This window comes from Dermacentor variabilis, chromosome 3, assembly GCF_050947875.1.
Source record: "Dermacentor variabilis isolate Ectoservices chromosome 3, ASM5094787v1, whole genome shotgun sequence".
In the NCBI taxonomy this organism is placed as follows: Eukaryota; Metazoa; Arthropoda; class Arachnida; order Ixodida; family Ixodidae; genus Dermacentor; species Dermacentor variabilis.
Genome location: NC_134570.1, coordinates 240,803,009 through 240,816,251, shown reverse-complemented (window position 1 = coordinate 240,816,251; position 13,243 = coordinate 240,803,009). Strand labels below are relative to the sequence as shown.

General features: G+C 46.8%; 1 protein-coding gene and 1 pseudogene across 1 annotated transcript in view; one reads left to right on the top strand and one right to left on the bottom strand.

Annotated features, from left to right (window-relative positions):
* LOC142576749 (large ribosomal subunit protein eL22-like) overlaps positions 1 to 13,243 on the top strand; it is a 39,916-nt gene that overhangs the window by 9,951 nt on the left and 16,722 nt on the right. The window contains exon 3 of the mRNA XM_075687028.1: positions 736 to 857. Within this exon, the coding sequence (XP_075543143.1) occupies positions 736 to 857 (122 nt within the window). The remainder of the gene's footprint in view (positions 1 to 735; positions 858 to 13,243) is intronic.
* LOC142573869 (uncharacterized) lies at positions 8,409 to 12,348 on the bottom strand (annotated as a pseudogene).

Below are 13,243 nucleotides of genomic sequence, written 5' to 3'. Positions count from 1 at the left end.
CGAACACTAGGGTTGACGTCATGAGGCGCCCGACCAATCACAGGCGGAAACGAGACGCGCGAGCTGGGCGTGTCCGCTGCTGCACTTTTCGTCGAAATAAAATATATTTGCGCTTTCTTTCGCTCAATTTCGATACGATATTCGAATTTGGAGGTTTGAAAACCATTATGTACAGATGTTCACTCATTTTTTTCTGGAAAACCTTTCAGCTTCCCTTTAACCTGCTCCTAAAGTCTATTTTGCTGCTCCAAAATGTGTTTTTGGCTGTTCCAAAAGATACTTTGAAATGGCATGGGCCAGTAGCATCAATGTATGTATACGGTGTGGTTTTCCTTGCATGTCCTCGTTTTGTGATCATTATTTTTTCTCTCTCGCTCGCTTCAAGCACGGCAAATGTACAAGTGCCAGTTGCAAGTCAAAATAGTACAAGTGGCTTTATACTGCGATGTGCGCAAAGGGAAATGTTAAACATTAAATAAAACTAGCCTGTTAATTTTTATCCCAAATGCTGCTTTATTGCACGTAGAACCGGCTCTGCTATATTCGTTGACTATTTCAGGTGATATTGAGACACTGCGGCAAAAATGGTTATCGCTGCGCTGAAAGGTCAAATGGCTGTTTCACAACTTATGGTAGCTCGCTCAGTGTTCTGCAAAAGTAAAAATGGAAACAAAACAATGTCCCATATGTCCTGATTTGTGGTCTGACAACTCGTCGCCATCATTTCTGCTGCAGGACAGCTACCTGCGTGAGCGCATCAAGTACAATGGCAAGACCAACAATCTCTCTGGAGTGATCACAGTGGACAAGGACAAGAGCAAGGTCACTGTTACAGCTGAGGTTCCTTTCTCCAAAAGGTGAGCCTTCTTATGGACAAATGCTGGGCCAATCATCACAGGGAGGCATTCCTGACACTGTTCTACCTGCCTCAATGAAACATTCGTTCCCAAACACTAGAGCAGCAGTGGATGCTGTCAGCAGCTGAAGGAAAAACCATCACGGGGCCATTGTCTTTAATTTAATGAGTCGGCTGGTTGACATTTCATGGTAGATAATATGGGACAAGTACTGATAGCTAGGAGTTACTCCTTCTCTCTGTCCTGGTATTTGTATGCCTTTATGTGTACTTGAAAAGCTGCCATAGAAATACGCACATTTTTTAACGCTATTTTGCCTGCCAAGTACAAGATAGAAGGCTAGTTTAGCCTTGTATTGGAGCTGCATCTGTGAATCTGGTGCAGTACAATGGGGAAATTTCTCTGAAGTCATGGGTGCATGGTCTGCACCCCCCTTTTCCTAAGCATGCATGTCCTTGGCAACGTACCATGTGACGCACTATCTTTGCATGATGGCAGCACTTGCATAAAAGCATATTGGGCTTCTCTTTCATCCGTTTGTACAGTTGATGGTATGTTAAGGGGGGACACGGGTTGTGGCGACCAAAAATCGGGAAAAAAACTATTTTTCTTATTGCATTTTTAGAATGTACAGCTATTATTGCATCTACAGTGAACTCTCACTTGAGTGAACTTCAAGGGACCGAAGGAAATAGTTCACTAAACTGAATATTCACTAGACCAACATAAGGCATGGCATACAGAGTCAAAAGTTTGAAGTACAATTCATGGAGCAAAAGACATGGCATCCGTAGTGTTAGAAATGTGTGAAATGGAATTTGTACATATCAACAAGTACAAGGTTCATAACAGTTGTAATGCTGCCTTTCTCACTTAGAAAAAAATATGTAATCTTCTTCTGCGCTTGTACATTTAAAGCACAGGAAGTAACAAAACTGTCCAAAGAGTCAATGTTTTTGTGCACTTCTTCTGGCACAGCTTGCTGTTGAGACACAAAGTTTCTCAACTTTCCAATGTACCCTACAACCTCAGCTAGAGTCATAGGGCTTGAAACTGGCTCGGCAGTTGCCTCTTCTTCGTCGCACTCTTCTTCAGGACGAACACTGGAAACAATCTCCAGATCCGTCTGTCCAGCACAGGTAATCAGTGCACTGTCACACTGTGCATAGTCTTCAATGTATTGCTATCGACCTCCAGCTGATGACAAAAATAAGCCTTGGTCCTCTGAGCAAGTTCATTCAACTGAAATATTGACTGTTCCGAAATTCGTTTAAGTGAAACATTTTTGCATAGAATCTGTAAGAAAACTGCTGGGGATTTTTAAAAAGTTCGTTATTCTGAAATATTCGATAAACCGACGTTCGTACAACTGAGAGTTTACTGTATATTGTTAATTTCATAGCAATAACATCAGTATTTTAGCCGCAGTGACGCCTTATACAGCATGTACTAGCTGAATTTCAGGCGGAACTTGCGCTGAACGGCATATTTTCCGAAACGCGCGCCTGTTCTTCCACGTGTGCTAGCGCGGACATCTTGGTCTCATTTGAAAGAGGCGACTTTTCCCTTCAAATTCCCGCCAGAACGGGCCCCATTCAGCCATTGGCCACTTATAAAATGCGCGACAAAAAAGGTACTAGAACGCCCTCCTATTCGTCACTTGGTGCATGTGATTTGAGCTTGCCTCCGGATTGGCAGAACTGCATGGCCATCGCCTGCTCCACGCTTGGAGCCGCGCACTGAGGTGCGCCATCTTGCCCCAGTGTCAACGCGATATCTGAAACGGAGCGCAAATTTCGAACGCGGCACAAGTTTGGTGCGCAAAAAGTGGGACGGACACTCATCGAAAACTTCAAAAAACGCTGCTCAACACTGCAAAGTGCTCAGGACGCCACAACCTCAGCAACCGATGCCGAAATCGTCGATGCAGCAACGGCAGGCCTAACGACCGCATCGGCTGCTGCCGATACTGACAAGTCCGCCTGCCGTGGACCATTCGACCCAGCACTTGCGTATGGCAAGATACGATCTACCGGCAACCCTCCAAACGGGAGGAGGAGGAAGCGAAAGCCAAAGCAAAGCTATCGGAGTTGTCTTCCGCTCCAGCGACGGAGAGGAAACACGAGTTTGTGGGCGACAGTACCAACGATGCACTTCGCCCGCCTGATGGGACTACGTTTACGATTGTGGATTTGAGTGCCGTGAACACTTCAACATTTGCGAACTGCAACATCTGCAGTGGTGCCTTATAAATACGGACTCGCTGTGAAGCTGCGTTTTATGCATAGAGTTTGTCACTATTACCTAGAGGGAAATCTGGCGCTGCTGCGCTGTGGTATGCATGGGAATGCCGGTATATTGTGACTTCGGATTGACATCGTTCTCGGAGAGACAGGACACCTTGAAGACGCGCCTGGCAAGTACCGTTCCGTCTGTCACAATGATTCATTTTCTACTAAAACAGCGCGTAAAAAGCTATTTTAGCTTTATTATTACGCGAAAACATGTTTTGTTTAACTATGAAAACTTGCTATTGCGTGTACGACTATATGTTACGTAAAAAATATCAGCGGGCCGCTAAAGTTGGAGGACAGACAAGGTTCGCGCTCGCTTTGTAACAGCTGGTCGTCTGTTCTTGCTTTTCTTCGCTTGGTCATGCATCGTGGGTGAGTAAAGATGTAATATGCGTGAATGGAAACATTAGGATTTTACTTTGAGAGCGCGTTATTTATGTAGCCATATCCACGTTTTAGACGAAGCCTCTTACAACACCAGCCAACACGAGCCTCGCAGACACATATGCCGTCATTCCCACGACGGCACGGTGCCCCCATAAGAAACTCCCATAGACGGTGGCGCCAGATTTCCCTCTAGGTATTATAGTGAGAAACTCTATGGTTTTATGTGCGCAAATTGTGGAGAGATTGCATCGGTGTGGAGCTCGCCGCGCGGTCAGAGTGCTGAACGAATGAAACCCTTTGCTTTGAACGTTTTGGATACGCGTGCCATGCAGGCAACGGGGAACCGACAGACCGCGTTCAACGACGTTTGTCTCGTTGATGGGCATCAGCCGTCGGGCTCTTCACACGAAAACGTGCCAGAGCTACGTGAAGACGAAGTTGATCGCGCGGCGCGTAATCTGACGAGCGACTGCGCATGGTCGGTTCGCGAACTTTACGCAGAACTGAATGTGGGTCATACTGGGAACATCGTTGTGTGCAAGGGCAAGGGCCTTAAAGGACATAATGAAAGAACTATGTCTAAATCCGAGCGAGCAAAGTCGCACCCTCATGGCCGAGAAAGATACCGTATTTACACGATTGTAAGTCTACCCCTTTTTTAAAATTTGAAAGTCTGAAGTTGGGGGGTCGACTTACAATCGAAACCAAAACATGGCCCCGCCAAAAAAAGCGATACCAACGAGAGCTACAGGGTAGTTACAATTTTATGTTTGCTCTATGGTCCTACCCGTATCTTTTCGCTATCCCGCGTGTTTGTTTGCTTTTCGGAAGGGTTTTTCCACATTTTTGAGAGTCTTACAGTGCATGCAACACTCATGGGGGGGGGGTCAATAGTTGATGGAAGCGCCGCTGTTCCTATTTGCGGCGGCACCCTTAGAACGGCGGCGCTTGCGGGGAGTATCGGTAGTTCATAGAAAAGCAGACACCGTTCGCGGGTTTCTCTTTCTCTGTTTAAAGGCATTGGCATTGGTTTGACCAACTTTTTGACGCGCTCCACTTGACTGCCGGCTACGTGCTACTTCTATGCTTCCCCAGTCGTCGCTAAGCAGGCCCACTAATCTTTCGGCACTCGTTCACAGCAGCGTTCATGAGGGCTGCCATCCTTTACGCCGAAGAAACAAATCACTGCGCAGCGGGCCGCAATTTCGATGTTTCCAAGCGGGTGGTGCGAGAGTGGCGACTGCAGCGAAGCGAAATTTTCACCCTGTGGCGGCAAGTGAGAAATTTCCCACGTGCCGAAGTCTGGACGCTTTGCGGAGCTGTAGGCTTAGCTTGCGGCAGCGTCGCTGAAATGCGTGATCGGTCCCTGCCAGTGAAGTGTGACGTGGTCATGAAACAAGCCTGGACCTTCGCCGTAATTTTAAGGTTCTGCTCCGCCGTGAGTACGAGTGGATGGTGGCAGAAGACTGCGAAATTACGCCAACCGGACCTGTCAAAAGAGCCTCCCTGACAGCTGCGTGTGGTTGGGTGCATTTGGCGTAGGCTGCTGTTCTGCAAGATGTCCTGGTGCGGTCGTTTGCCAAATTTGAAATTTCGCTGGACCACGACGCGCTGTGGGACCGCAGCAACGATGATGACAGCACTAGTGAAGACGAGTAGTCCAGTGACCATGTCAGCTACTAATAAATTTTCGTTATCGAATGCGCCCTCGGGTTTTTTTTTTTTTTTTTTCGGTCAAGCGATATGGGGGGGTCGACTTACAATCGTGTAAATACGGTAGGTGTCGAATGGCAGCATCAGCCAAGAAACGCAAAGCGTCAGAAAATTTGCGCCAGTCCCTCAAGAAGCGGCACACAGGGGCTGGGAGTCAGCAGGACTACATGCCTGGTGCCTACTGAGCTGTTACAGCTGTAAATTTGTAAATAAAGTAGGGTTTTGCATGTATTCTCACTTTTCTCAAAACATGTTTTTGGGTCACTTCACTAGACTGTCAAAGGGATATCTCATGATCTAGAACAGCTAGAGCACTAATTCTTTAGCAGAAAGCCTAATCTACATATTACAAAGTGCTGAAAGCAGAATTTCAAATTTGTGCATTCCCATTTTATGGATTTTCTTTTGGTGTGGTAGCCTTAGGTCAAGGAATTTTGATCACCTGCAGAATGGCTAATTAAAATTTCATTTAAAAACTTTTTGCAGCATTGCAGTTATTGCACATTATAGTATCTAGCTATGCAATAATATTCACTTTCTGCTGAGCAGTTGTTTTTTTTTTTTCATTGTCTCCGGAAACAATAGAGTGGCAGCACTGTCAATCTCCTGAACTAATGAACCTACAAGAAAAATTATTGCATATTTGAAATCAGCACGAAAAACTAAGTATGCTTGTATATTTTCATCAGATTTGGCCATAAGATGCAGGAAATAATCTCCACAACCCATGTCCCCCCTTTAAGGGACACTAAAGCGAAAAATGATTTCTTCTGCATCAGTAAATTACCATTCTACAACACCAAAAACACCACTCTAACAACGATAAGACGTTTGGTAAGCCAGAAAAAGCGCAAGAACGAAATATGAGTGGCTACGCCTACTTAAAGGGGGACGTGGGTCCTAAAATTTTTTTCTTATTTTTGGGTGAATCATTGATAAACTCCACTGTCTGGGGTAATTTTTCGTGCTGATTTCAAATCTATAATTCGATTTTTGATAGCTGTAGCAGTTCAGAAGATTTGAGGTCTGAAGAGAAATTAATTTCAAACTCGTTATGGGGCTTTTTGACTATTCTGTCTTGCTAAACCAAGAACTAAATGCATGACACCATTGCCAAAGACCTACTGTATGGGGTGATGCTATCTTTATTCATTTGGAAGCATCTAACGGACAAGAAAACAATGTCGCATTTATTATGAACATTTTTTTCTAATTAGCAGCGAGTACTATGCCTGAATGTAATTTTCATGACGGTGCAAAAGTAATAAAAATAGCATCACCCACCAGATCATTTCAGTGCGAATAAAATGATACCACCCTTGACATTTTTGGCCGAAAACAACCCAGAAAGAACACCTGTAAAGCTGAGTACGGTGTGCAAAAACATTCAACTGAAATAAGCGCATTTGAAGTTTCAAACAAATGTAGCTTTCACTGAAGTTAATCTACAGCAATACAAGTGGCACCATTTTGAAGCTCAATGTTTTGTAAGAATGGCCATACTAAATGTGTGACTGTGTGGCATTTTTTCATTTGGTAGAATTGACCATATCACTGAATGAAGGCTCCAAGTGTAAGTAGCCTTCCAAGTCATCTTCACCTGACAATGGCTGTGGAACTTGGGATCAAAGAGCCAGTGATAGATATGCAGCTGCTAGGTGCTTTCAAAAATTGTAATTTTGTGTGATGACTCGATCACTTCTGCAGCCAGATGTCAGCCCATGGGGTCTAGTGAACAGAGCTCATGATGAGGTTCTCTTTATGCAGGGGGGGGGGATGATAGATATTGTTACGAGCTATCGTGGACAATATGATAATAGTGAACACGCAGTATGCTTGGTTGCGGGTCCGAGGTGCTGACGCGTGAAATGCCTAGTCGCAGATACAAGGACTCAACGCTCTATGTGCTTAGTCGCGCAGTCCAGAGGTTGACACTCGATGCGCTTATTCACGCAGTTCGACGCGTGAAATGCCTAGACGCAGACTCGAGGAGTCGACACACGATGCGCTTGTTCGCGGTGTTGCAAAATGCCTAGATGCGGACTCAAGGAGTCAACACTCTATGCTCTTGATCGCGTAGTCCCGGCCGACGCACGAAATTCCTAGCCAATGCGCAAAATTCCTAGACGCGGGCAGCGCAGACATACAAGATGCTTAGGTGAGGGTCCAAGATGTCCGCGCGCGATGTGCTTGATCAACGAGCTGGAGACTCCTCTGCACGAAATGCTTAGCCGCGGTACGACGATTGCATGTGCGATGTGCTTGGTCACGAATTTCGAAACGCTGAGTGCTGAAAGGCCTAGCCGCATGCATGTTTAAGGATTCTGCGCACGAATCTTGGTCGGGAACTCCGCGTCGCCGATGCTCGGAATCCTTTGCCGTGTGCTTGAGATGTCCACAAATGTAGGGATCGGCCACGTTACTGCAATGTCCACGTAGCACCCGTTTTGACACGTCAAGATTACGGCAAGTGGAGACTTTCAGGCTCGCGAGGTGCAAAGAGCCGAGCAGACGATGCATGAGCCGGACCAATGACGAACCGCGCTGGAGTCGCATGCCAGGCACAGCCAATCGCAGACTCCAGCACAACCTTCAATCATTTGCATTTTGGGTGCTTGTTTCTGTGCGGAGGAGATGGCTTTCTACTGAAATTTGAAGATGGAGAAATGCGCTTTCCAACGAGACCTCGTTAAACCGTAGTTGGCCGGAGCTCGGAAAAGGTATACACTAAACAGTAGTACTGCTTAAGGGGGGAGGAGGGGATCAGAATTAACTTTTTTTTCTTTCTTGACAGAAAGGGCTGAAATTTGGCACACACACTGCACATTGCAATAAAGAGACAAATCTAAAATTTTATTGGGATATCCTTATTAGTTTTGTTTTATAAGAATTTATAAGTTCCTTGCTTGTGGAAAGCCTGGCACAGTAACGAAACATGATAGGGAGCTGGGAATACTTTGCATGTTTGCCCAGATGTCTAATCTACATCAAGACAGTGTTTGTAATTTTTTTTTTAGTGCGCTAATAATTTTTTGCTCAACATAACATGCACATGACTGTGCTTCACTGCATGGAGCCATGTAGTAATTGTGAAATAATTAAATAATGGAAAGATAAAGAAAAATTTCAGGACTGTCTTTAAGTACAGCACAGCTTGTGGATCACAGCAAAACAAACAGGACCAAAATCGGTCCAGCCATTGTTGTGCTACACTTTCCACGAGCGAGGTGATTGACAAAAAAAAATGCAATTGAGAAAACTGGCTGCAAAGTTTTAAAAGCACTGCAAATTTATTAAAAAGCACCAGGGCTGTAATATTTTGAATCATTGCTGTCAGGCATCTTCTTACACCTTTGCCTCTTTGTTTGGTGGGCTTTGGATGCCTTCTTCAGGCTTTCTTTATCCTTTTCTTGCGCCGTCTGGAGTAGTGCATGACAACTATTTTCACTGCCAGACCGAGCCTGGTATCGCAGTGTACACCCACAGAACGCTGTTGGCATCTTGGGCACAGAGTTTTAGCGATCAAAGAGTTCATCGCGGAAACAGGCATAATAATGAACTCTCAGTCATAAGGGGCCGAAATTTGTTCTTGGCATAGCTGCTTTCGCTCAGTCGCAGACACTGCGCGAAGGGAGTCGCGAACGCTGCATGCCTGCGCTTCTGCAGTCACCGCTGACACAAAACGCGGCTCGAGGCGCGTCTGAATCGTGCAACGATTAGTCTGGTGAGCCTCGAGTCACCATACAGTATGTAGCTCGTCGACGGTTGGGGCTCAATCGCAGGCTGCATGTCCCTGTCGCACGATGCATCGGAAACGCACCCGCGTCGCCTACAACAACGCGATCTCGGTTGCTGACTCACGCGGCCGTACGCACAGGTGCGAGAGCCTCCGTTGACGCGTCTTCCGGTGGCTTGGTTATCAGTGTCCATGTCACAGGGCGATTGTCGGCTTCACTGCTGGAATCGCACGGTGCAAGATAACGCAGCACGTTAAGTCGGGTTCTCCGCTTCTCCTGCTGGCCACCGTCTTTTTCTCGCCGTAGGAGGCTTGCACTTCCGTTTTCCGAAGGCATGCTTAATTTAAAAGTTCTTTTCGAATGAGCAACGATCTATCACTGACCTGGGAGCTTTCATAAATCCGAATTCTGCGAGTGTCAAACGAAGAAAGACCGCGGCGTGGTTTTCAAAGCAGACAACTGTGGTTGCCAGCTTGCCCGCTGCTGCAGCAGCAACCAATCGGAGGCCCGCTTTCATCGCAGGGCCCGTGTGACTGCCTATAGCAGACCCACACTTCTTTTGTGTTTGTGTGTTTGTTACAAGATGGCGACGACCGAATTCAGAAACGGAATGGCGCACCTTCGAGCTTTCGAACGATACCAAGATGGCAGCGTTCGGTGGCAGGAAAGATGAGTTAGGGCTCGCGAACTGCGGTGATTTTATGCAATTTAAAGCTGTTTTCTCGCCCTACGCACTGATAAATTAATTTTTTCGGGCACTTTTAGTGCGTTTTCAGTCAAACCATTTTGATACAACGTAGATTAGGCATTGCAGATTCCGAAAGGAGTCTTTGCCAAAAATCGATCTTTTTTGCGATTGCGTGATCTGATCCCCACGTTCCTCCTTCACCGAAATAGCATGAGATCGCCCACTTCCTGTCAAAAACGGAACTCTGAGAGAATGCAATGAAAGGGCAGAAAACGTACACTATTTATTCAATTCGGGCGACAAAAGTCTGCGATCTTTGTTTGATGCCGAGGTGGCCTAGCAGCAACGAATGCCGCCGTAAACTCACTTAAGGGGGGATATGGGGATCAAAGCTAACTTTTATTTACCAGCCGATTTTGATGAAATTTTGCACAGATGTTAATAATATCACATAAACTGAAAATATGGTGAAAATATGGCTGCAATATCTGAAGTACTTTTTTGTTTACAAAATTGGTCTGCTTTCATTTTTGCAAAATGGCTGCACACCTGTATATTGATGCTAGGAGTTCAAACAAACATTGATAGCACTCCTATATGTATCCTCCACACAGTGACATTCCTGTAATTTTTTTAGCCTAACAGAATTTTTTTATATTTTCATTCTTTTGCAGCTACTTCAGTTGCATGAAAATATCGACTGTGAAAACAAAAGATAACAAATTATTAAAGCAACTATTTTGCAAACAAAACATGTCACTGTGTGCAGTGGTGCACAATGAGTGTAACAAAACAAACGGTGTAAAAATACTCATAACGGTGGCTGAGATATCGGCTTTGCAAGCTGACCTTGGTGGTAGAAAAAAGTTTAGAGAAAAAGGTGTTCGAAGTTTTGGGCCATGTTTATTCGACTAGAAACCGCCAGCCTTGTAGTTGCAGGTGTCAGGTACATCTCTTGGCTTCTTGAATCTTCTATGCGTTTCTTCATGGGCTTTCTGTGCCCTCTTTTTGCGCAAGGCATCTTTCTCGGCCGCTCGACGGAGTCCATGTCCTGCAGGTTTCACGCCAAGCGAGGTGCAAAACTCCGTGTAAGCTCGAAGGGTGCCACTGTTGAAGCGACACACTGCCTCACTCACGGCTGTCTCTACAGCAATCAGGGAAGCATTTTTATCCTTTGGCATGATTGACCAAATCACGGAGTGCAGGCTTTCTGCTGCATTTTGAGTTTTTTTTCCTTTGCAATGTTCCAGCAACTGAGGCTCAGAGAGACGCTGGAAAACTGGCAACATGGCCTCACTACATGCGGTTTCAACCTGTACTTGTGAGCAGGCTGCGGTTCCTGTTTTGCTTCTGCTGCTCAATGCCTACACCAACTTGTCGGGCCCACAGGACAGAGCTCGTGGTGCGGTTCTTCATCTGTAGAGGTGACATGATGAAACGTTGCCATGACTGCTCTCTCCATGTCCTTCACATCCTCGCTCCCTCTCAAGGCCATTCCGTAGTAGCTTGTCAGCCTCTTTATGAGGTTTTGTGTCAGGCCCCCTCGGCCACCAAGTGGTTGGTCTCTACTGCTCTTAGTGACCAAAGTGCGCAAGTTTGTCCCCATCCTTTTTTCAACGTGATTTACACAGTCCTCTTTAGAGAACTGGATAAACCCATAGGTTTGGTCCTCACAAAGCGCCAAGTACGTCCGGCTATCCCCATCGCACACAATATTGGTGTAACGCAGATCGTTCTTTGTCAAGGAGCGACGAAAGAGCTCAAGTGCCGCCTCCACCTCCATCCTGCCGGATTTCACGTCCATGTTCTTCTGACATTGATGCGCCTGCCTCCACACATCATAGTCACTGTCACCTGGCTTTGGCCCCAACATGCACCCATGACAGTAGTTCGAGAGGACTACGAAGTCCAGCACCAAGCCACTGTAAAATTCAATCACAGCCCCTACACCAATGTGGCTACTATGACCCTGGGTCATCCACGTGCCATCATAAATGACTGATGTTCTTATGGAATGTTGGGTCCATTTTGGTGTAGACTCTTTTGACAGCTGCTACAGCATCAGTGCAAACGTTTGTTGCAGATTTCCTTGCAGCAGGCCTGAATTTCGCTTTCAGGTGCCCTTGAAATGTCTTCTGATGAAGCCCCCTGTACGAAACATTCATCACAGACCAAAAGTCTGTAAGGGCAGTGGCACCTTTCCCTATGCTTTTGATTGCTTGCATGGACCTCAGGTTCACCTCAAAGGCCCGGCTTCCTTCTTCTCTTGGTGACGACCAGCGTGTTTTCGAAGCACCGCATGCTGAGCAACGTAAAACCATCTTCACGGCAAGGCCAAGCCTGGTTTCCGGCACTACCGCTATCCCCGGCTGGAAGCACTGATGGCACGGTGTTTTGCTGAGAAGTGCATTCACTGCGGCAACTTGCACAAGCAAAAACTCGCTTGAGTCCGTCGCCACCGAGCATGCTCCTTCAGCCGTCAACCCTATCTTCCGTTCGGTTGCCGGCACCGAACCAAGTGACGCGCGGACAATGGCAGCGGTCATATTCAACTCCTCCGACAAGATGAATTGTGGCTCAAGATGCGACTGTATGGTGCGGCCGTTGCTGATGCACGGTTCGTCCTCACGGTCGGCAGACGCACGCGCTTGGACCGCACTTTCGTCGTCCATCTCGGTGGCGGCGGTGGCACAATCGGGGTACGTCACGGGGCATTCACAGGACGTCGAAGGCCCGAAAGCATCGGAAAAGGTCGTTATCAGTTCAGTAGTGTCACCACTGGAACACAAGGCTGTAACAGCCCGCGAACTGCCCGGCGATGCGTCGACAGTCTCTCTTGCAAGCTCGTGCGCGGACGCATCTCCGCTAGGCCTACTTATCCTTCGGATGTTCGGTGGCTTGCGCTTGCGGCTGCCGAAGCGGTGCTTGGTAGCGAATTTCGTCGTCCACGTCCGCCAGTCATGCTCGAAACCAGAAAATGAAATAAAAAACTCAAAACCGAATAAAGCGATGAAGCGGCAGCGTACCTCGAGCATCCAACACGTATACAAAGGCAGCGGCCAGCGCGCGAAGAAACGGGAGAAACAGACGCCGCCGCAGCTCGCTTCCAGACTCGGCCAATGGGGCGCCTCATAGAACGCACGTGACGAAGCAAGCCAATCAGCGGCCGTGACAAGCAGCTCTACGGCCTTCAAACTTTTTATTTTTTGTGCTTGCTCTTCTCTCTATCAGGAAATGAAAGAGAGGAGTCAAAAGGCGAAGAAGCACGCTCTTCAACAGTACCAGCATGGCCGCGCCGCGTACTGCCGTTCCGGAGCTAGGGACGCTCGAAAACCGCGACTTTTCCACCGATTGTCACGAAATTTTCGCTGTATTGCCTTATGTATATATTTATTTATGGTACTTAGCAGTCGTTTTCAGCGGAAATACTTGAAAATATTATAGAAAAGGGGCCAAAGATTCAAAATCTTCAACTTTCTAAAAAGCGATTTTTTGGTTGTTTTCCCCGAGTTGTTCCCCGCGTCCCCCCTTAAGCCGCGAGCCAGCTTTCCCGCCAGCCCCCTCTTC